This window comes from Uranotaenia lowii, chromosome 2 (genome assembly GCF_029784155.1).
Source record: "Uranotaenia lowii strain MFRU-FL chromosome 2, ASM2978415v1, whole genome shotgun sequence".
NCBI lineage: Eukaryota > Metazoa > Arthropoda > Insecta > Diptera > Culicidae > Uranotaenia > Uranotaenia lowii.
The window spans coordinates 373,925,929-373,950,597 of NC_073692.1; the positions used below are offsets into that span (position 1 = coordinate 373,925,929).

Here is a 24,669-nt window from a genome sequence, read left to right on the forward strand (position 1 = left end):
ACAATATAGTCCTTTTCACGACCAACACAACGCTGCTAAGATTTTACATATCCGAAAAGTTTGAAAATCTGAAGTTAGTGAAAAGTCAGAAAATTATAAATTCAAAAGGCCTTGAGAAATTAGAGAATCAGAAGCCATAAAATAAAAAAATGAGAAAACCAAAGAAACAAATTGTCAAAAAATCAGAATGTCAAAATGTCAGAAAGTCAAAAATTCAGAAACTTAGAAATTCAAAATGTCAAAAGTCACAAAATCTAAAAGTCAGGAAAACTGAAACTCAGACAATCAGAATTTAGGAGAGCTAGAAATTAAGAAGTCAGAAAATATGGAAGTCAGAAGTTCAGAAAATCAAAAGGTCAGAAAAACAACAATCAGATGGTCTGACAGTCATAAATTCCGAAGGTTAGGAAATAAGAAAGTCAAAAGCCAGACAGGCTTAGAAAATTACAAAGCCAAAAATTCAAAAAGTTATAAAGTAAGGAAGTCGGAATGTCAGTAAGATAGAAACTCTGAAAATCTGTAGGTCGGTAAGGAAAAATGACCGAAAGTCAATATGTCAGAAAATCAGAAGGTCAGAAAGACAGAAAATAAGAGAATCAAAATTTCAAAAGTCAGAAAATCATAAATTCAGAAGATCGAGTAATTAGTAAGTCAAAAGCCGTAATGTAAAAAAGTTAGAAAGTCAGAAAGTCTGAGAGTCAGACAGTCATCAGAATGTCAAAATGTCAAAAAGTTGAAAATTCAGAAACTTGTAATGGCAAAATGCCAAAAAGTTATAAAATCTGAAAACTATAAAATCTGAAAGTCGTAAAATCTGAAAGTCAGACAATCTGAAAGACAGATAGACAGATTTTCCGAGAGCTAGAAGAAAGTCAGAAGGTCAGAAAATGAAAAGGTCAGAAAGTAAAAAAAATTAGAAACTTAGAAAGTCAAAATGACAAAAAGTTATAAAATCTGAAAGTCGTAAAGTCGTGAAAGTCAGATAGTCAGAAGGTCGGAAAGTAAAATATTCAGGAAGCCAGAAAGTCAAATATTCAGAAACTTAGAAAGTCAGAATTTCAAAAAGTCATACAGTTTGAAGGTCATAAAATTTTAAAGTCAGATGACAAAATTTCAGTGAGCTTGTAGGTAGAAAGTCAAAAAGTCCGAAAGTAAGAAAGTTAGAAAGTCAGAAAATAAGAAAATTCGGAAGTCAGAAAGTTAAAAGGTGACCTTGTGACCTTCAGAATGTCACCTTTTAATGTCAGAATGTCAGAAAGTAATAAAAGTCATGGGGCCAGAAAATAATAAATTTCAAATGTTAGGAAATAAGAAAATCAAAAGCAAGACAGAAAGTTAAAAAGTTAGAAAGGTATGAAATCTGAAAGCTATAAAATCTGAAAGTCAGATAGTCAGAATTTCAAAGAGCTGGAAAGTAGAAAGTCACAAAGTCACAAATTTTAAAGTCAATAATCAGAATGTAAGAAAGTAAAAACTTTAGGAGGTCGGAAAGTCATTAATCCCGAAAGTCAGGAAATAAGAAAGACAAAAGCCAGACAGGCTTAGAAAGTTTGAAAGTCAGAAAGTCAAAAAATTAAAAATTTATAAAGTAAGAAAGTCGGAATGTCAGAAAGACAGAGAGAAGAATGTCTGCAAATCTGAAAGTCAGAAAGTCAGAAACCTAGAAAGTCAGAAATTCACGAAATCTTAAAATTAAGACATCAAAAAGGCAGGACGTCAGAAAATCAGACAATTTGAACGTCAGATAGACAGATTTTCAGAGAGCTAGAAAGAAGAAAGTCAGAAGGTCAGAAAATGAAAAAGTCAAAAAGTAAAAAATTTAGAAATTTAGAAAGTCAAAATGACAAAAAGTTATAAAACCTGAAAGTTAAAAACTTTGATGTCGTGAAAGTCAGAAAGTCAGAAGGTCGGAAAGTAAAACATTCAGGACGCCAGAAAATCAAAAAATCAGAAACTTAGAAAGTCAAAATGTCAGAAAGTCATACAATTCGAAAGTCATGAAATCTTAAAGTCAGATGACAGAATTTCAGAGAGCTAGGAAGTAGAAAGTCCGAAAGTTAGAAAGCTAGAAAGTCAGAAAGTTAGAAAAGTTAGAAAATTCGGAAGTCAGAAAGTTAAGTTGGTGACTTTGGGACCTTCAGAAGGTCACGTTTTAATGTCAGAATGTAAGAAAGTAATAAAAATCAGGAAAAGTAGAAAGTCACAAAGTCGGAAAATTTGAGAGTCAAAAATTTAAAAGGTCAGAAGGTCAGAAAATCAGAATGTAAGAAAGTATAAACTTTAGGAGGTCGGAAAGTCATAAATCCCGAAGGTCAGGAAATAAGAAAGTCGAAAGCCTTAGAAAGGCTTAGAAAGTTAGAATGTCAGAAAGTCAAAATTTTAAGAAGTGCTAAAGTAAGGAAGTCGGAATGTCCGAAAGACAGAGAGAAGAAAGTCTGAAAATCTGAAGGTCTGAAAGTCAGAAAATCACGAAATCCTAACATCAAGACATCAAAAAGTCAGAAAATCATATTGCCAGAAAGTCAAAAGTCAAGTCAAAATGTCAAAAGTCATAAAATCCGAAAGTCAGATAGGCTGAAAGTCAGAAAGTCAGGATATCACGAAGTCTAAAAATCAAGATGTCAGAAAGCTAGAAAGTCAGATAGCCAGGAAGTCAGAAAAACAGAAAGTCAGAAATTTAGAAATTAACAAAGTCAGAATTTCAAAAAGTCAGAAAATCTGAAAGTCAAAAAGTCAGAATTTCAGAAAGTAGAAAGGCAGGAAGTGAAAAAAATTTGAAGTTAGAAAGTCAGAAAATCTGAAAGTCAGATTTGCATAATGTAGAAAGTCAGAAAGTAAGAAAGTCAGAAAGTTAGAAAGTCAGAAAGTAAGAAAATTTGAAAAATAAAGATGAGAAAATCAGCTAGAAAGTCAGAAAGTCATGTAATCATAAAGTCAGAAAATTAGAAAACCAGAAAGTAGTCGGAAAGTGAGACAAGGAGAGAGTCGGAAAATCAGAAAGTTAGAAAAAAAGAAATCAGAATTAGGATTATGATCAGAATCAGATTAGAATTAAGCTCATAATCAAGATTCGGTTAAGCATGAGAGTCCTAATCTAAAAGTCATAAAATCTGAAAGTCAGAAAACTGAAACTCAGTCATAATTTAAGAGAGCTACAAAGTAGAAAGTCAGAAAGTCAGAAAATTTGGATGGAAGTGAGAAGGCCAGAAGCTCAGAAAATCAGAAAGTCAGAAAGTATAAAATTCAGAAGGTCGGAAAGTCATAAATTTTGAAAGTCACAAAATAAAATATGAATAGTCAAAAGCCGGAAAGGCTTAAAAAGTTAGAAAATCAGAAAACCAAAAATTCAAGAAGTCACGAAGTAAGGAAATCGGAATGTTGGAAAGGCAGTACCTAAGAAGGAAGTTTGAAAATCTGAAAGTCAAAAAGTCAGAAAATCACGAAGTGTGAGAATGAAGATATCAGAAAATCAGATAGGCAGGAAGTCAGAAATTGAAAAACTCAAAAAGTCAGAATGTTCGGAAGTCAGAAAATCCGAAAGTCAGAAAGTCCGAAAATCACAAGGTCTGGAAATCTAGATGTCAGAAAGTTAAAAATCAGATAGCCAGGAAGTCGGAAAACAGAAAGCCAGAAATTCAGAAACCCAGAGAACAATAAAGTCAGAATATCAAAAAGTCAGAAAATCAGAAAGTCAAAAAGTCAGAATTTCAGAAAGTAGAACGTCAGAAAGTAAAAAAAATTGAAAGTCAGAAAGTCAGAATTACATAATGTAGAAAGTCAGAAAGTAAGAAGGTCAGAAATTCAGAAAGTAAGAAAACTTAAAAGTCAGAAAGTTAAAAAGTGAGAAAGTCAGAAAGACAGAAATTAGAAAGCAGGATAACACAAAACAGTTAGAAAGTCAGAAAGTCAAATAATCATTAAGTCAGAAAATTAGAAAGCCAGGAAGTCAGACTGTCGGAAAGGGAGATGGCAAAAAATTCGGAAAGTCAGAAAGTTAGAAAAATGAAATCAGGATTAGCATAAATAGGATTAGGGTTATGATCAGAATCAGAATTAGGATTAAGTTCATCATCAAGATCAGGTTAATAATTAGAGTCTGGAACTTGACTTGAGAGATCAGGATGAAGATAAAGATTATAGTCAAGATCACAATCAGAACCAGAATTGAGAATAGAATGGAATCATAATAAAAATCATGGCGATAATTAAGATCAGGATTTGTATCAGAATGAGGAACGGGATATGGATCAGGATCACCGAAATTAAGAGTCAGGATCAGTAGAATATTCAAAGAGACAGGATCAGAATCTGAATTTAAATATAACTGAATCAAAATCAGAATCTAAATCCGGGTTAGGATCAGGATTTGATCAGTGTTAGATTTTTATTTGTTTTTTTTTTTGGTTTTGACTATGGAATCTATGTTCAAAGAAATTCATATTATTTAGATAAATTAAGCAGTTTCCCAAACTTTTGTTTATTGGAAATCCTGTAATAATTCTACTGAACCCAAATTAGCATGAAAGGTCAGTTCCGGCTAAGATTATCGATCAACATTTGTTCGAGTACATTAGCCGATATTTTCTGTTGATCTTCAGTAACCAACAAACACAAAACTTTGCGAACAATTTCGAGTGTAACCGGTGATTTATCGAAAGAGCTCGATTGGTACATTTCCCCAATTTTTTTTTCTTTTTTTGCGGATCGCAATTTCCACCCCAAGTTCAAAACAATCACATAAATCTCTCCGGTGGATTTTATTGCTTACCACGATCAATGGTTCACCGGAGAAGAAGAAAAAAAAAGTAAATGCGATCCGCGAGTACATCGATTTCTGAGGAAAATCAATCAATTGGAAAAGGGTAATTTGACTCGAATGAAACAACAGATGAAGAGATGGAAAAATGAAGCTGCAACAGTAATGTATTTCCATTGAAATCTGTTTTGCTACAATCTACGACACGATGAGACGACGGGATGTTGGGGGCAGCTTGATTTGTAACTGAATCGAAACAGTGAAGATCGATTGACTTGGTCGTTCGGTCAGCAGTGGCAAGGCAATCCGCCTCCATCTTCCATCGCCCTGGACCGGAGATCAAGATGAAGGAAATAAAAGTAGAGCATCAGAGGCTGCTCATGTGTAATATATTTAGTGTCGAAGCTGGTTTTTTTTCTTTTCATTTGTCTACAACCCGCTAGTCGGCGGATATTCGATTACCATAACTGACAGATATAGATAGGTTGGCGGTAATTGGAGAATAACACACCCGTTCCAGTGACATTTGTTTGTTGTGATCTAACCACATAATATCCACCTACATATAATGAAGGTGGTGCTTATAACACTTCTGTCAAACCTATCCGGGATGCAAATATGTGCTGGGCAATATTAATGTGATGCGAAGGGTTTCATTACACCATTTGGAGGGCACCTTATTGTGGGAAGATTGTTACAATCTTCAGAATTTCGAAGTTTGAAATTCTCCGAGTCACGTAACGTGACTAGAACATTTCACCCCTTAGTACTGACTCCAGTAAATTATCAAGGATAAAAAATGTTAGCTCGGATAAGCTGGGATCCATTTTCGGAACTCATCTGACCGTTTTTATTCTTCTTGAAGCGTCTCCAAGCGTCATGACAAAGTTGTGACAAATCACGTCACGTGACTCACAGTACATAGGCATCTATTAAGATCAACTAATAAGAAAATAGTTATTAACACAACAAGTTGCAAAAAGTTGGTTTGTCATAAATTTATCCTACGAGGCTTGTCGAGTGCTGAAAATATCGTGTTTTGCAACCAGTTACATACACAATTTTATGAAAATTAGAAAAATTCCCTTAAAAATCATTTAGCTAACCTACAAGAAGCAAATTCAACAAATAATCGCACGTGAACGACCAAGCCATTGTTCTTAAAACTTCTAATCAGGTAGGTCATGGACTGCCGACTGTATTGTTGCAAGGAAAAAACAGTGTCGAAAAACAGCACTTTTCGATGCTGAAAAAGTTAACTTTTCAGCACTAAATTACGGTCCCAAAGTTAGGAAAAATAGTCCCGGCACATAAAATCTTTAAAAGTAAAATGCCTCAAGAAAACCATTAGTGGAAAGAATAGAGCACTAAATTGCATAAAATATTAAATATTATCAAAAAAAATAATATTCAAAGTTACATAAAAGTACAAATTGACAAGCGTTTGTTTCCTTTTTTTTCAAATTTTTAATTATATTTAGAATTTTTTTATTAACACATTGCGGACCAAATACTAGATATCTTGTATTTTCGCTTGCAACCAATGTGTTACACTTAAGTAAAACGAATTTTATAATGAAACTTTATGCTACAAAATGAAAACGCCAAACTTTCAATAACTCAACAATACTTTATTTATAGTATTTGGTTCGGATATTTCTTGGATATGCAATGCCAAATAAAGATGTTTCCAGACCTAAATTTCTTCGCGGTCCTTAATGTGTTAATGTCTCATTAAAGAAGAAAAAGGACACACTTAAATTCTATTAAAAAAAACTACAAGAATATCAAGATGTATAGAAATACCCGCTTAAACCAAACTTACAAAAAATTCAAAATTACAAAAAAATAAACAAGATAAAACATATTTTTAAAATTCAATTTACAGTATGCAAAAGTTTGTGTTTCGCTTTCATAATGTTTTTTTTTTTAATCTGCAATCATGTCATTTTTGTCAATAGTTTGATTTATGTAATTTTTGCATTTAAGTCACTGTTACATTTTCATAAAAATAACAAGTATTTGTCAAGTTACAAATATTACAAAAAATAAGAGATCATTCAAATTACAAAATTTCAAAAAATTTGTCTCAATTATTTTAGATTTTTGAATTTCTGTAGTTTTTTTATTTATACAAATTTTCATTTTTATTATTTTTTTATTTACATAGTATACCGTCTCACGACATAACTTGAAGAACATAATTCCTATAATATTCCTATAATATTCCTATAATATTCCTATAATATAATTTTTTTTATTATTTTTGCTATTTCATCATTTTTCTCATTTTTTCTGTTTTTGTCATTTTGTCATTTTCGTGCTTTTTGAGTTTTCACTGGTTCTGCTCTTTAGGATTTTATTTTTTTATTTTTATGTTTTTTTTTTCATTTTTGTCGTTTTTGTCAATTTTTGTAAATTTTATCATTTTTGTGTTTTTAAATATTAGTAGCAAATTTGGAATATTTACGGCGAATGCGCCAACCTTACTGTTTCGAGAAAAACGCGTGAAAAGTTTAACAGCTCCTTAAGCTCCCAGAAAAAAAAATTATTTTGTTTTCTAAATTTCTCGAAAATCAAACATCCTTCAGATATCTTTACACAATTAAAATGTAGAAAAAACAAACGTATTTTATCAACCAGCTGATAACTCGATTTGCTTATATTTGGCACATTCACTCTTTTCAACATTCACTACCGATACGTGATAGGACAATTTTTATTATTTTACCAAATCTCAAAAGTTTAAAGTCATTTAGGTTTTTAATTATTTTTGTATTGTTTGTTTTTCATTTTTGTAATTTTGTTTTCGGGAAAAAACAAAATTGACTTAATTGCAAAAATGGCGTAAGTGACAAAAGTCACAAATGTCAGTTACGAAAACTACTTCATGTATGAAAATTGCATAAACTACAATTATTTAAAAACTAAAAATAGTCACAACAAATTATTATAACAAAATTTTGTCATTTTTTAAATTTATATTTAAACTAGCTGACCCGGTAAACTTCGTTTTACCTTTTGATAAATGAATCATATTAAATGTTTTACTTCATCTACACGTCCTTAACTGCATCGAGCTGTCGAATCGATTTTTATGAAAATCGTAACCAAAGTGTACGACTTGTGTCCCATTTAATGTTGATTTTGTAAAAAGTGAGATTCTTGAAACTATTATACAAACCATTTCCGACCTCGGATACCAAATTTCACTTCATTCCGACCGACCGTTTATACGTGATGGAGGGCTTGCGATATAGCTCAGTTGGCAAGTCTGTTGTCACCTGAGCCGATGTCCGCGAGTTCGAGCCCAAGAGTAAACATCGAACACAGTTGTACCGGATAAGTTTTTCAATAACGATCCGCCAACTGTAACATTGATAAAGTCGCGAATGCCATAAAGATGGTAAAACGAATATAATCGAAACAAAAAAAAAATTATACGTGATGGTGTTACAAAGAAAACGCCTCCATTTTTATATATCAGATGTGAAGAGATAATTTTGTATGGGGACCCTCCTTCCATAAAAAGTGAGGTTCTTGAAACTATTATACAAACCATCTCTGACCCGAAAAACCCTCGAATACCAAATTTCACTTCATTCCGACTGATCGTTTATACGTGATGGTGTTACAATAAAAAACCCGATTTAATACACTTGACAGTGGATTGTAGCCTTTCTTACAGCCTGTAAATTATATTTGGGTACATATAAAACAAAATGAATTATGAATTATGATTAATGAATTTCATACGCAATAAATCCAAAATGAATTTAGGATATAAAGATTCAACGTTTTTATTAGGATAAAAGTATTTTTATATAATCATAAATTTCATATAAATAACCTTATTTGCAACTTATTGGAGATTTTTGAATAACTAGATTCTGGAATATCATGTATGATTCCGTTTCTATGACATTATAGTCTAACTCAATTTACTCCTTTTGGAGTTACAGCATATGATATCTTCAAAATGGAAGGGGTATAAAAATTAAGAATACAATTTAAAAAAAGATACCTGACCATGTATTTCAAATAATTCAACCTCTCAAGTAGAGGAAACAAATACAAAGATAAAATTATTGGATTAAATTTCAATTGCTAGAGTAAAATACGATACCTAAATGTAGAAAATCGGTTGAATAAATTTTGAAAATTAATAATATTGAAAATTTTGAAAGCGTAGTATTTTTAATTTTGTTATTTTGAGATTTTTATTCTGTTTTGTTGATTTTGTCTATTTCGTTAATTTTGTTAATTTGGTCATTTTTTCCATTTTGTCAATAATGTCAATTTTATCAATTTTCATGATATTGTCAGCATTGTTAGTTAGTAAATTGTGTCAATTTAACCAATTTTCTAGATTTTGTCGATTTTAACAATTTTCATGATTTTGTCAACTTTTTCAAATTTGAAAATTCTGTCAATTTTTTCAAATTTGTCAATCTTGTCAATTTTGTCAGCTTTGTCAATTAAGTGCATTTTGTCGATTTTGTCATTGTCAATTTGGCCAATTTTCTCAATTTTGTCAATTTTCTTCGATTTTGTCAAGTTTGTCAATTTTGTCAATTTGTCAATCTTGTCAATTTTGTCAATTTGGTCAATTGGGTCAATTTTGTAAATTTCGCCAGTCCATTTTGTCAATTTTTTAAATAAAGTGAATTTTGTCGATTTTGTCTTTGTCAATTTTGTGAATTTTTACAATTTGGTCGTTTTAGTCAATTTTGTCGATTTTTGTCAGTTTTATCAATCTTGTCAGTTTTGTCAATTCAGTGAATTTTGTCGATTTTTTCATCGTCAATTTTGTCAACTCTGCCAATTTTCTCGATTTTTTCAATTTTATAAATATTATCAATTGTTATGATTTTTTCAGCTAAGTGAATTTTGTCAAATCAATGAATTAAGCCAAGTTTGTCAATTTGGTCGATTTGGTCAATTTGGTCAATTTTGTCAATTTTGTCGATTTTTTTTCAGTTTTATCAATCTTGTCAATTTTGTCAATTTAGTGATTTTGTCATCTCTTTTGTCAATTTTGTTAATTTTTTCAATTTTGTCAATTTTGTCAATTTTGTCAATTTTGTCAATTTTTTCAATTTTGTTAATTTTGTCAATTCAGTGAATTTTATCGACCAATTTTCTCGATTTTGTCAATTTTATAAATTCCATCAAATTTTATGATTTTTTCAACTAAGTGAGTTTTGTCAAATCAATGAATTATGTCAAGTTTGTCAATTTCGTCAATTTTGTCAAATTGGTCTATTAAGTCAATTTTTTCAATTTTGTCATTTTTGTATTTGATCATCCTGGCGAAAATGTTTTTTTTCTGTTTCTTCAACTTTGTCAATAATGATTATTAGCTTTTTAGCTTTATATGCATGTTCCAAAAAAAATCCCAAATGCTTCAAACTCTACTATGAAGGGCTTGGTGGCGCTACTGTTTGGTTGTCATCTTCCATTGGCTTCAGCAAGTGAAAGTTCAAATTGACCTCCAAGCAGTCATCGTTTTTGCAAGACACCAACCCCAACAACAACAACGCAACGTTAGATCTGAAGAGAGGAAGAGAAAAGGGAACAAAAAAAACAAGCCCGAGAGCTTAAAGCTCGAGAGGATTCAGTAGCATTTGTCTTATTAGATTTAATTTGCTTCCACGGGCGAAATACTCTCCTGTCGTTGCTGCTTTAGAAAAAGCTTCGTAAGCACGAACGGCATGTGAGAAGATGAGAGGACATACATCGTCCGCGTACCCGTGTTGTTTTCCCCTTCTCAGAGCAATCTGTGCCTGAATATAATGTTGGGCGAAGTTACTATCGCTTCCGTACCATACAGTGTGGGCATGACGTACTCATCAACGACTTCATCAATTTCGGGGTAGTACCCCTTGGTGAAAACCATTTTTATGATTCAAATTCGGAGCTTCGGTTCCGAAATTTTTGCAATGGATCGGTATCAAACTGATCCATAAAAATTTAAAAAAAATCTTTGGCTGGGAAAATTTTAACTGTCTTCTTCCTCCCATACGGTTTCTGTCAGGATGACATCAAAACCTGAGTGGGAGTAAATTCTGTCTGTTCTCCCTTCCACACATCGACAGGTCCATACTTTTAGATAGCAAGCGCGTATCTATGACGTCACGTATAATTTGACGTCATATATACGATAATCTTGAGTTTAGTGATTGCTGGTTGTGGCTAGCCAGCCATATTGACACGTTTTTGGAGTGATGATTTGATGATAATTACTATGAAAATTTATTTTTCAAACTATTTTGTTTTTTCTTTCTTTCTTTTATACATTGAAGAGGGAAAAAAATCTAATTTTTTAAGACAAAAATCATTTTTATTGTACTTCCCAGTTTCGCAAAAACGTGTGGACAATGTTTACAAAAAATCACACCAGCACACACAAATACACTGACATCGTCTGAACTAGTCGAGCTGATTCGATAGGTACCTATAAAGGTATATCTAAGACCCATAATTAAGGATCTCCCAAATCGACCGATAACTATACCTTTCTGTAAGAAAGGCAAAACGCCTCCATTTGTATATATATGATGATGTGAAGAGATAATTTTGTATGGGGACCCCCTTTCATAAAAAGTGAGGTTCTTGAAACTATTATACAAACCATCTCCGACCCGAAAAATCCTCTGATACCGAATTTCACTTCATTCCGACCGACCGTTTATACGTGATGGTGTTACCAAAAAACGCATCCATTTTTATATATAAGATTTATAGCTTTTTTAATTCTTCTAATTTTATATATTTTTTCATTTTTTTCATTTTCGTTGTTTTTTTCATTTCAATCATTGTCATTTTTGTCACTTTTTCCATAAAAAACATTACAGAAATAACATATCAGCATTTTCGACAATTACATAAATCGGAAATAACTGGTATTGAAAATTTAAAAAAAAACCCTTTTTCTAAATACCAAAATTACCGAAAAAAAAACAATTTTTTTGATATTTTTTTTTCTATTTTGGTCGTGTTTGTTATTTCGTGATATTCTAATCATTTTCGCATGATTTTGTCATTCATTGTTTTTATTTTCGTTTTTTCTAATTCCTGAAAGGAAAGAAAAGATTTTTTTTTAACTTGCAATTTTTGTTATTTATGTAATCCTTGTAATGTGTTCCATTCTTGCCCTTTTTTGTTATTCTTTTAATATTTTTTGTTCTTTTTGTCGTTCCCTCTCATTTTGGCCTATTCGTCATTTTTTATTGATTTTTAACATTTTTGTTATTTTTAGTTTTTTTTGAAAAATTACAAAAATATCGTTTTTTATCATTTTTAACTTTTTTAATTCTTCTAATTTTAAATATATTTTTTAATTTTTTTTCATTTTCGTTGTTTTGCATTTCAATAAATTTTGTCATTTTTTCCATAAAAAATATTACAAAAATAACATAACAACATTTTCAACAATTACACAAATCGGAAATAACTGATATTAAAAAAATAATCAAAACCCTTTTTTTAATACCAAAATTACCAAAAAAACAATTGTTTTGATATTTTTTTTTCTATTTTGGTCGTGTTTTTTCTCATTCAATTTCTCATGATTATTGTTTTTATGTCGTTTGTTTTTCTTTTTTTATTTTTTTTTATAATTTATGAAATTTTGTCATTATTGTTTTTTTTGTCTTTTTAATTTATTTTTGACATTCTTCATTCATTTTTGACATTCTGTTATTTGGCCTTTTTCAAAACTTGTGTCATTCTTTGTCATTTTTATAATTTCTGTAATTTGGCGATGTTTGTCATTTTTTTCACATTTCAGGTATCAGAAAAGGAAAAGAATTTATAGCGCCTTAGAGTGCCTCAAATGACCCGACTTTTGAAAAAGTTGTGCGCTGCAGGCTAAAATTGATCCTAGGCCTAGTACAAGAACCCATGCCAAATTTTGGCCAGTTCAGCTCACGTGAAGGGGTGCCGAAGCCTGAAGCTTGAATGGGGTTTAGAGGCATTTTGTTAAAAACTTTGGACTTTTTCGGCCGTTTTCTTTTGAATACGGTTTTTCTTTAAGCCTAAATTATGCCAAATGTTTCATCCCAGGACTGCATTTAGGTTCGAGTGAAGATAAAATAGTTATTAGGCTTAAAAAATTGGCTTATGTTTTTGAGGGTTATATTTATCATTTTTAATGAGGCACAATTTTTAAAGTAAGCCCATTTTGAAGCCTAATAACATATTTTTTATCTTTACTCGAACCGAAATACAGTTTTGGGATGAAATATTTGTCATAGTTTAGGCTTCAAGAAAACCCATGTTCAAAAGAAATTGGCCGAAAGGGACCAAAGTTATTGATGACAAACAGGATTTTCATGTTCCTCCCAAACAAAATGTCTCAAAAACCCATACAAACTTCAGGCTCGTTGGGCCCAAATCTGGCATGCGATCTTAGATTGTATCCCATTTACCCGAAAACCATTGCCCAGAATGAATTTTTCCCAGAATGGACCATTTCCCAGAATTTTTTTCCCCAGAATGGAACATTTCCCAGAATGGCACAAATCCCAGATTTTTTTCTCTAGTATTTTTTTTTTGTTTTTTTTTCTAATGAATATTCTTGTGAATTTCATATGATTCGAAATTTATTTTTTCAAAATGGTTTTTTAAATGAAACTACAACTTTGAAATTTTCCAACTAAATTTATTTTGGAACGAATATTGTGCTTTGTTTATGGTTTGGGTACTTTAATTGATTCAATGCTCACCACGGTCCTTTAAAAACCGTTTTGGTATCCGACTCCTCACGCTGCGCGTTCGAACTTGAAAGAAGTTTTGTCCTTCACGCTGTCGCGTGGCACAACATTACCTTGTTAGAAGCATTAATTAAGAATCATTCACTATTGAAATGGTTTTATAATGTCTCCCAAAGATTTTAGATCTCATCAAAAACATTTTACGCAAATTTGTAGTTTAAAGCATATAAAAACGACCGAAAAAACCATGATAATCTACAATTTCTTTTTTTTTTTTAATTTCCAGAAACGCAAAATGGTCGGCGAATCGACCTCGACCCAGGTCCTGCGGGATCTGGAAATATCGTTGCGCACAAACCACATCGAATGGGTGAAGGAGTTTCTGGACGACGAAAACCAGGGCCTGGACGCCCTGATTGATTATCTCAGTTTCCGGTTGGCGATGATGCGACACGAGCAACGGATACAGGAAACCAAAACGGAATCGGACGAGGGTCTGAACCCGAAGGATACGACCATCACGTCGTACGGTAGTAACGAAACCAACAACAAGCTGGGTTTGAATGGGTTTATGCGGCCAGGGCTGGGCGATATGATGGACAGTCCGAGTATCCGGCGGAGGTCCCGGCACATAGCGAAGCTTAACATGGGATTGACTACCGATGATATTCACGTGTGTATAATGTGTATGAGAGCGATCATGAACAACAAGTACGGCTTCAACATGGTGATACAGCATCGGGAAGCGATCAACTGTATAGCGCTAAGCTTAATCCACAAATCGCTGAGGACGAAAGCGCTAGTACTGGAGCTATTGGCAGCGATCTGCCTAGTCAAGGGTGGTCACGAAATCATATTGTCGGCATTCGACAACTTTAAGAAGGTGTGCTCCGAGCAACGTCGTTTTCAGACGCTGATGGAGTACTTCATGAACTACGAATTGTTCAATATCGATTTTATGGTAGCTTGCATGCAGTTTGTAAATATTGTTGTACATTCCGTAGAAGATATGAACTACAGGGTGCATTTGCAGTACGAGTTTACTGCGCTAGGATTAGATGAATATTTGGAGAAGCTTCGATTAACCGAGTCCGAAGAGTTGCATGTCCAAATTTCGGCCTATCTCGATAATGTGTTCGACGTAGCTGCCTTGATGGAAGACAGCGAAACGAAGACTGCCGCCCTCGAGAGGGTCAACGAATTAGAAGACGAACTAGGACGTGCCTTAGATCAGGCTAGTGAAATCGAACGGGAAGCCCTGTTCAAAATCGGAGAACTAGAGTCAGAACTGAGTCAAACTCGGGTCGAACGTGACGACCTTCTAAACAAACAACGAACCGTAGAAGAGGAAATTATCAAACTAAAACGAGCTCTCAAAGAGCACGAACAAGAATCCAAAAGTCGCCAGTCGATGCTTTTGGAGTTCGAGAATCTCACCCGAACGCTACCAAAAGGAACCTCCATTGCCGATGTATCGAATCTACTCGCCAAAGGTGGTAAACTCTCCGAACTCAGTCCGACGAGTAATGGCGGAGAAAGTGCTCCACCTATACCTCCACCTCCTGCACCGCCAGCGCCACCTGTTGCTCCGACACCTCCCCCACCACCAGCACCCCCAGCAATGCCCAATCTCAACGGCAATGCCCCGCGAGCTCCTCCTAAACCACCGTCCTTCATTCCACCACCTCCGGCTGGTCCCGGTGGGTTCATGAACTTGAGCGGAGCCATCCACTGTACCGATGGAGCCATGACCATCAAACGTAAAGTGCAAACCAAATACAAACTTCCGACGCTAAACTGGGTAGCTCTGAAACCCAACCAGGTACGAGGCACGATATTCAACGAGCTGGATGACGAAAAACTCCATCGACAGATCGACTTCAACGAATTCGAAGAGCGCTTCAAGATCGGCATGGGCGGCCCTCTGAGCAACGGAAACTGCGACAACATGGATGGCCTCTCGACATTCCCCAGCAAGCGGTTCAAGAAACCAGAGCACATCTCACTGCTCGAGCATACGAGGTTACGAAATATAGGTAGGTTTTAAACTTCTGCTTTCTTCTAGTAATGATCAAACTAATTGAAACTTTTCCCTGCAGCAATCTCTCGCCGCAAGCTGGAAATGCCGGCCGAGCTGGTCATCAAGGCGATCAACAACTTGGATCTCAAGCAGTTGTCGTTGGAAAACGTCGAACTACTGCAGAAGATGGTCCCGACCGATCAGGAGCAGAAAATGTACAAAGAATATGTGATAGAGAAGAAAGATCTGAACCTGCTGACCGAGGAGGACAAGTTTATGCTGCAGCTGACCAAGGTGGAACGCATCTCTTCGAAGCTATCGATCATGAACTACATCGGCAACTTCTTCGACAGCTTGCATCTGATCAATCCGGTAGGTTTTTGATGCCCATCGTTCTTCTCAGAAACTTATTTTTTTTATCTTTCCTATAGCAAATCTATGCCATCATTTCGGCTTCCTCGTCGATAAAATCTTCGAAAAAGTTCCGTTCCCTGCTGGAAATCATCCTGGCCTTCGGAAACTACATGAACAGCAGCAAACGAGGTCCGGCCTACGGCTTCAAACTGCAAAGCCTAGATACCCTGCTCGATACCAAGTCCAACGACAAGCGGATGAGCCTGATGCACTACATCGTGGCGACCATTCGACTCAAGTTCCCGGAGCTGATCAACTTCGATTCGGAGCTGTTCTGTGTGGACAAAGCGGCCCAGGTATCGCTCGAGATACTGATCTCGGACGTGAACGAGCTGGACAAGGGTATGGAGGCGGTCCGAAAGGAGGCCGATTTGCGGGGCAAGGGTACCCAGAACCATGTGCTGCGTGATTTCCTCAATAACTCGGAAGAGAAGCTGAAGAAGATCCGAACCGACTGTAAAACGGCGCAGGTGAGCAATGTTACATTTCATAAGTGTGAGGATTTTTTCTGAATCAATTTCTTTTTTAATTTTAATTACAGGATTCGTTCAAAGAGTGCATCGAATATTTCGGTGAATCATCGAGGAATGCGGATGCCAATGCGTTCTTTTCGCTACTAGTCCGGTTTACCAGAGCTTTTAAGGTGAGATATTATTTTATTAACTTTCGTTACAGAAATCTTACATTTACAAAAAAAAAAATCAATGAAAAAAACATATATTTTTTTTAAATGTTTCGGGTGAAAATTCTCAAACCGAAAATTTTATTCAAAAAGTCTCTAGCAATAATCAGGATGCTTCACAATTAAGGTTTTTTTCAAGAACCACCTGGGAAGGACGTATCTGCTACAGAAGAAGATTCAGTTGACTGTTCCGGATGTGCAGCCTTCTTCACCGCTAGTTTCTTAATGATAGTTTCAAGATTCTTGATCGATACTGGGTCCATGTTGTGGACTCCCTAGCCGTACGAAGCTGGTGGCAACTGTGTCGGGAGAAGTTGCGTGAAAAGACCTACTTCAATTTATCCAGATACTTTTTGATCGGTCACTTGGGGCCACCAGATCTCGCTTGTCTATAGGTCTTATCCTCGTTTACGAATTGCATTCTAAGGCACGGCGAACAACCGCTTTCCCCCAATTTGCAACTCCGGATTCTTGGATGCAATGCAACGACTCATGATATATTCCACGTATACCTCCTACTCCTTTATCTCCAATAGGGGTCTCTGACCTTTGCTGTACGGTTTGGTGTTTTGGTATGCAATTGGATGGTGAACGAGGCCTACACACATAGTGATCCGCTATCGGTAAGGCTCAAGTACGCGGACAGGTAGACTCTAGGACAGGTGAACTCCTCTGGAAAACAACACAATTCGACCAGAACGTCTTCGTCGAGGTGTTGCATAGGGAAAAGAACCTGGACAACCTGTCCACTGAAGAACTGACGAGGATACTAGCTCGCGCTTGCGATACTGCGATGACCAGAAGGGCTAAGCGTAAAAACACTAGGCCACCCGTCTACTGGTGGGTAGAGAAAATCGCGGGTCTGTGCGCCGCTTGCCATAGGGCAAGGCGCAGGATGCAGAACGCATTGACCCAAGAAGGGAGAGCGGAGCTTAAGCCACTCTCCACAAGCGCGAGATCGTGCCGTGACGCCAACGCCTGTCCATGTGGCGATGCCTATAGGATAGTTATGGCCAAAACTAAAAGTGGGGGTGCGCCACCTTGAATGTGCCTTGACAAATTAAGAGCGAACATCAACTAACTGATCCCATAGCACGATTTCCCTGAAATGTTCCGGTCATCATTGCAACGATCTGTTCACTGAACACAGCGGGTAAGGTCCTGGATAAGGTGATTCAGAACCAGAAGTACACCGAAAGTGAGGGTGGACTCTCGGAGAAACAGGTTGATTTACGTCGAGGACGTAGCACCGTAGATGCCATCCGATCTGTCATTGAGATAGCGGACAGAGCCAAGCTGACGAAAAGGAGAAGGCTCCGCTTTTGCGCGGTGTCACTCTGGACGTGAAAAACGCCCTCAATAGCGTCAGTTGGACAGCGATCCGCTTATCCAAATGAGGGTTCCGGCATATCTGTATGGGCTTGTGGAAAGTTATTTCCACAATCGCCAACTACAGTATATGACCGGTGAGGGCATACGGACACAAGAGGTTTCGTAGGGTGTGATAGGATTTGCGGATGATGTAGTCCTCTTGACGAGAGCCTCCTCGACAGTGGAGGTACAGCTACTTGCCACAGTAGCTTTCCAGGTAGTGAAAAGCTGGATGCTCTTCAAGTGCCTGCGTCTAGCCCACCAAAAAACCGAGATGGTGCTGATCACCAACCTGTTTTCATTCCAAACAGGTACCATTGCAGTTGGACCGTGTGATATCGTGTCCAAACGCGCAATTAAGTACCTATGGGTGATGATCGACGACAGACTCAGCTTCACGGGTCATGTCGACCGTGTGTAAGAGAGCGACAATGGCCAAGGCCGCACTCACACGGATGATGTCGAACTCCTCGGCAATCCTCAGCATCCTAAGCAAGAGAAAGATACTGTCAAGTGTGACCACGTCAATCTTGCGGTACGAAGCAGCGACCTGGAGGCAGGCCCTGGAAAGACAATGTAACCTGCAGAAACTTAACAGCGTTCATCATGCCCATCTCGGTTTTGCTAGAGGAGGATGTTTATTAATAAAGACACGCCCAAGGTACGAGATCTCGTCAATGAGGACTCAGTGTCCAACTGGCAGCAGCTGTGAGACAGCTCAGCTAGAGGAAGGTGAACCCATCGTCTGATCCCGAACATCGGGAGCTGGATCGGAAAAAAAAAAACACGTGAAGTAGACTTCCATATGACGCAATTCCTGACTTGTCATGCAGACTTCATGAAGTACCACTTCCAGTTTGGACATGTGGCTTCGCCATATTGCCCAGATTGTGGTGACGAAGAGGAAACACCCGAACATGTGGTGTTTGCCTGTCCGAGGTTTGCGGCGGAACATACCAACGTACTTGCTGTGTGTGGGCCCGACACTACAGCAGACAGCGTGGTGTAGAGCATGTGTACGGACCCCAACACTTGGCATGCGGTCAGCGATGGGTTCACCCGGATTATGGCTGTCCTGCACAGGTGCTGGAGTCAACTACAGTCCGTGAACGGTGTATGATGACTCCTTCACCGGTGAGCATCCGAGTAGTGTGGTAAGGCATCACCTTCTGCATAAAGAAGGTCATGGGTGCGCCGCGAACGTTTGTAGGATACCCCACCGCTGAGTATTCGAGTAGTGCCGGAGAAGGAAGGGGGAAACTGCGGGGATAAGACAAAACCTTTTTCGAAGCGGACCTCCCAGGAAGAAGGTTAACCACTGTTGGGGTATACCGAAGGGTAAAAAAGTTCAAGATGCCGGGCGAGTCTCTCGAGCCCGTGACAGGCGCGAGTCCATGATAAGCTGCTCTCGACCTGGCACACGACGGGCAGAAAAAGCCGCGGGCCGAAAATCCTAGGGTTGTCAGCCAAAGGGATAAAAGAAACCGGACAACGGCGGAGTAACCTGACCCCATCAACAGGGGGCTGTCCAGAAGTGTGTGTCGGACTCCACAGTTTGAAGCTACAAAGATAAGGATCAAACTACAAAGTCTTCTGCGTAGCGGATGCCGTAGATACGCCGCATTTGTGCTCCATCTTCAGCGAGTATCCGAGTAGTACGGTTCCCAACAACCGAAGCTGCGGGGATAAGACTTTACCTTCTTCGTCGTGGAAGGTCGTGTCTCATCGCCTCAGCTTCACTTTTTTAGGAAATGCCACTACTCGAATATTCCCGCCTGGTGGAGTTATCCTACCATGCACCCGACGAATCCCAGAGATTCACTACGCAGAAGACGTTGCCATATCTTCGTAGTTTCGGTCATAGGATCGGACGCACTCTACTCGAAGTCTCCCGACTGTGTGATGCCGGTTCGCAATGACCATGTTAAGGTACCATCTATCTCTGTGTTGACTCACACCTTGCTTCGATGCTACAAGAACACTCCCGGCAACCTAACGACGATCGCGATGGTTGCGCCAGTGCCTCCCAGAAGGTTGGGCACCCAGGGCCACCTGTGACTTGATCGGGTGCACACACACCCGTCTACATAAAGCACTTTGCTGGCTTCGCACAGTCTACACTGTGTGAAAGTCCTGCGGCCAAAATCCATGCACTGGGAGCACTTCATTGACTTGAAGCACTTTATTGACTGCGTTCACTGGAAGCTGGATACATTAAGTGTCACTTGTTCTCAGCTGTTGTGCAAACTGATTCTAATCCGAATCGCAGATTCCACATTGAGTGACTTGAGCATTACGCAGTTTTTCCTCTTGTTGAGGTATTCATCGAGGTATTCCACCTCTACGGTTACCAGCTTCTTAGCTGAGTGAAGTTGTACTTGGTTACCCAAAATTTCCAATGTGAGTACGGTATACCTGCCTATGGCGTTACCCCCTTACGCAGCACGAGGATCATGTCTCTTCAAATTTGCCGCAGTACATCTGCGAACGACCTTTTCTTTTTGGGATCTGTCTCAACAAGATCTTGTCTATCGGGAGTGCTTGAGTGTAAAGGTCGTGAATCGGTCGAAGGTCAAAAGTTGGAGATCTGAGTAGACAAAAAAGGTATGGTCGCCACCAATTCGGATATGAGGCCTCGTTATTTTACGTAATGTCGAACTCGCTACAACGATCCTTACTTCAACTACGTGAACGTGAATAATACGCAGTCCACAATAGTTAAAAGTAACTCTGTTCGTGAGACTTAGTTATTTGGACCATTGCACCTCTAGACGCGTTCTATATTTAATTAACTCATATAACGCCAATTATGGTCTCATTGGCGTTACGAGTTAAGCCTTATTAAGTTCACTTTGGACTTCTGTATGGTTCGAACGACTCAGTAACTCTGCACAAAATCATCCAAAACCGTTATTCGAGAAAAAACATTCACAATCAGAAATGTTTCTAAGGTTTTCAGGTATTCAGAACCGTCGTAACATCTCAAGGTTTGACCTTAGCCAGTAACAGGCAAGCGTTCAAAACACTTCGAAACAAAACACTTCTTCTGTTGCGATCATGTTTTTTTTATTGCCCAAGAAACTCAATGAATATTCAGTATTTAATTTTGAAAATCTTTTTCCAAACATTGTTAACAATCTTCTTTTTTTTATGTTCCCCAAACAGACATGTGACCAGGAGAACGAGCAACGGCGCCGACTGGAGCAAGCGGCCCTGCTAGCCGCCAGCAAGAAGGACGAAGAGGAGCGAGTGGTCCTGAGGAACAACAAGATCAACCAGAAGAAGCAACAGGTACGCACACCGTCGCTCGCTATGCTAGTCGCTAACGGCACTGGTGGATCGGGAGCAGGAGGAGGTGGCGTGGGAGGTTTTGAGTTGGCTACAAGCGAAGGTGTAGGTGCTGGGATCGGCGGCCATTTGGGTGTCGATCCCAGCATTCGCCTGTCCAGTACCTTCCTGCAAAATCTAACCCACATGAATAGGGAATTGCAACACGTTTTCGGCACCAGTTCATTGATAAAATAGGGTGTTTTTTCCCTATTGCTTCTTCATAAGCGAGAAAGTTTCATGGTGGTAGTCTCTGGATAGTTGTGAGCTGTGCGTGTGTGTGTGTTTTTTTTTTTGTTTAATTTTTTTTATTTTGACAGTTTGCTTTATTCTGACAGAAAATCTAGATGATTTGAACTTTGTCGAATGGTATTATAAATGAATTTTCATTTAAGCAAACTTTTTTGTATCATTCGGTGGATAGTTCATCTAAAGTTCTAATATATAATCCATTTGCCTTGACTAAAATAGATGCCATATTGTTAATAATATCGTTGTATTTCTATGTGTGTTTATACCTTTTTTGCATATATCTACTGGTTTTTGTGTGTGTAACTATTAGTGCTAAGCTTATCTTTAGTTTTCTCATTATACAAATATAATTGATTATCAAAATTGATTCATGTAAAAGCTTGTTTTTCTTTTTGTTTTCAGTAGTTTCATCCCCATTTAGTAGTGTTTTGTGGTGCAGTTGGGTCTCGCTTATTCTAGCAACATGATACAATAACACATTTTTCCCGCATAGACGTTCAATAACTTCTTTTCTCAAAAAATTTCAAAGCCCGGAAAAAACTGTTCGATTTTTGCTCGCCTTCCCAAATCAAGATCGGTCCGTGGAATTGCTGGAACCCAAAGTTGCCTCGAAATGTTGCTCGTTCCAAATCAAGACGACGTCGTTGATGGTTGTTCCGAAACAAGCGCCCAGCAGGTTTCTTCAAGAAAATTTTGGTCCAGAAAACGTAAAGCTTGAAGTCGATAGCTCAAAAAATATTTAAGAAGTCAAACTTGGTGTTGCCCAATTCGACATTTGAGGCATTCTTATTTTAGAAGTTCGTCTTCCAAGCTTGATTCCCATGATAGAAAAAAATCCTCAGTAATACTATTGATGAAAAATTATCAGTTGAGATGTTTATATTTTTTAAACTTGTAAAATAAACAGTTTATTAAAAATCTGTTTGATGAAGTGTTGCATATTTATAACTCAAATAACAGGTGGATGTATCATTTGCAAACAACATTCAATCAGCATGATTGCTTTATTTTCCTTGTTTCACGCATTGTTAATCGCACTTTTAGTTTCTAAGACTCTAATCCTTTTCTCACCGGTTTTGAACATTTCATGTTAACAAATTCGTTTTCATAAGTAAGTCATAAACTAGAAACGTTCAGTTTTATAAGCTGGTTACTCACTTTTTCAATTTAGTTCTCACGCCGTTTCATGGAAACCCGGATTGACTCACGTACTTTTGGTTTAGCGTTTGTTGAATTTAGCATCTGTGCACTATTTATTGTTGAATGCTTAAATTTGGTTATTCTTAGTTAAAATCGGTCCTGCATATAGCTATTATAAGGTGAATTTAAATATCATGATGCTTGCCAATTGCACCTTACGAGTATTATATAATGATTGTACAGAAATGATAATTCCACCAAATACCGATAATTGTAACAGTGATACAGTACCTTTGTTCTATTATTCAGTTGTTGGGTTAAGAATTTGATGACAAAGTGACGATTTTCAGGAATTTTAGGACCATAATATCAAGACCAGATAATGAAGAAAGCGGATAGAAAGTACACAGCGCGTCAGAGAGCCAAATCTCGATCGGTGCAGTAATCAAAAAATCCCACTAGAATTTAAACAAGGTCAATCAATCGAAAAATAAGTTGTAATAAAATAACTAGTCGGCTCTTGTCAGTATTTAAGTTATTTAACGTCCTGGTGACGAAGAACTTCAAGAATCTCCAGAATCAACTTTTTAATTCCTAAAACCTTCAGATAACAACTAATTCATGATGATCAACAAGGCTTTTCGTGACATATTTGTACGACTCACGGAACCAACCGTTTACCTGCAGCAGCATATTGCAGATATTTTTCTGGAAACCAACAATGTTTTGCTGAATTTTGTCCCGCTGGCTTTCCAGCAATTTTGATTGTTTTAGAATCCAGCAAACTAAATCACGGGAAATCTAGTAAACTCAATTGCTGGAAATCAGCATTTTTTTCAAAAAACAATTGAAAATTTTTGGTTTCTAAATAAGATTTTAAATTTAAACCCCCATGATGGTAGTCATATTTTAGAAATGCGTTTGTTAATTTTACTTGAGCGACATATTTTTAAATTTGTATAACAAAATTAAATAACTAGAAGTTTCATGAAGAGATTAATCACCGTTCGTTACTTTATGTATCGGCCTTATCGGTAAAACATCGGAACATCTTAAGATTATGAAATGTTATAGAACAAATAGAAAGTTAGAAGAAATGAAAGATGGTGGGAATGAGCGGGTAGAAATTATTAGAAGCATTTTCATCACATACCAAATACCCGCTCATTTCCACCATCTTTCATTTCTTCTAACTTTCTTACCGTCTATGAAATTTGCTAACTGAGGCCCTCAGGATCAGGAGGTGCAAATCCAAAATCATCAATTTTATGTTAAGCATACCTAACGATTCTTTATGTTTCGATGTACATTTGATACAAAACGAATTTCGATTTTTTTTTATAATTTTTTCTGAACACTTTGTCGATTGAATTAAAACTGATCGAATTCGAAAAATATATGAAAAATCGAGCACCTTAACAACTTTGAACCGCGTTTTCTCCAAACTATCATATAGGCACTTGCACCCCTTTGATCTCAAGCGCCTCAATTTTAAGATGTTCTTACTTAAAAGGACATCACTTTTCACCGATAAGGCCGATAAATTAAGTAACATTTTTAGTTTCTTTAACAAATTACTTATCTCTTCGAAAAAAAAATATACCTTTGCACAGTGGTCCAAAATGCGAAAAACGTGATCGTTGCTTATAACTTTTTTAGGTCACATTTTAGCATATTGGTGTCTTCGGAGAAGTTTGTCAGTAAAATCAGCTCTATAATAAAAAACTATTATTTTTCTGATTAATCCCCCTACAAGTGAGATAAAATTTCTAACTTCTCTGTTCTAGGTTTTAGCTCTTTGATGTCTTCGACAAACTTGTTGAAAATCAAATTTTCTACAACTTTGTCTCAGATGCCAAGTTTCTAAAAAAAATATTATTCGAGATATCGGCCAAATACGAAATTTAACCTTTAAAAATCAGTTTTTTAATAATAACTTTTTTCAGTAAATTTTAAGTTTAATAAAATGTTCCACAAAGTTGTTTGTCTT

General features: G+C 36.8%; 1 protein-coding gene across 1 annotated transcript in view; it reads left to right on the plus strand.

Annotated features, from left to right (window-relative positions):
- LOC129745614 (formin-like protein) overlaps positions 1-24,669 on the plus strand; it is a 66,540-nt gene that overhangs the window by 30,723 nt on the left and 11,148 nt on the right. The window contains exons 3-7 of the mRNA XM_055738798.1: positions 13,760-15,509; positions 15,573-15,865; positions 15,925-16,377; positions 16,449-16,550; positions 21,126-21,251. Of these exons, the coding sequence (XP_055594773.1) occupies positions 13,760-15,509; positions 15,573-15,865; positions 15,925-16,377; positions 16,449-16,550; positions 21,126-21,251 (2,724 nt within the window). The remainder of the gene's footprint in view (positions 1-13,759; positions 15,510-15,572; positions 15,866-15,924; positions 16,378-16,448; positions 16,551-21,125; positions 21,252-24,669) is intronic.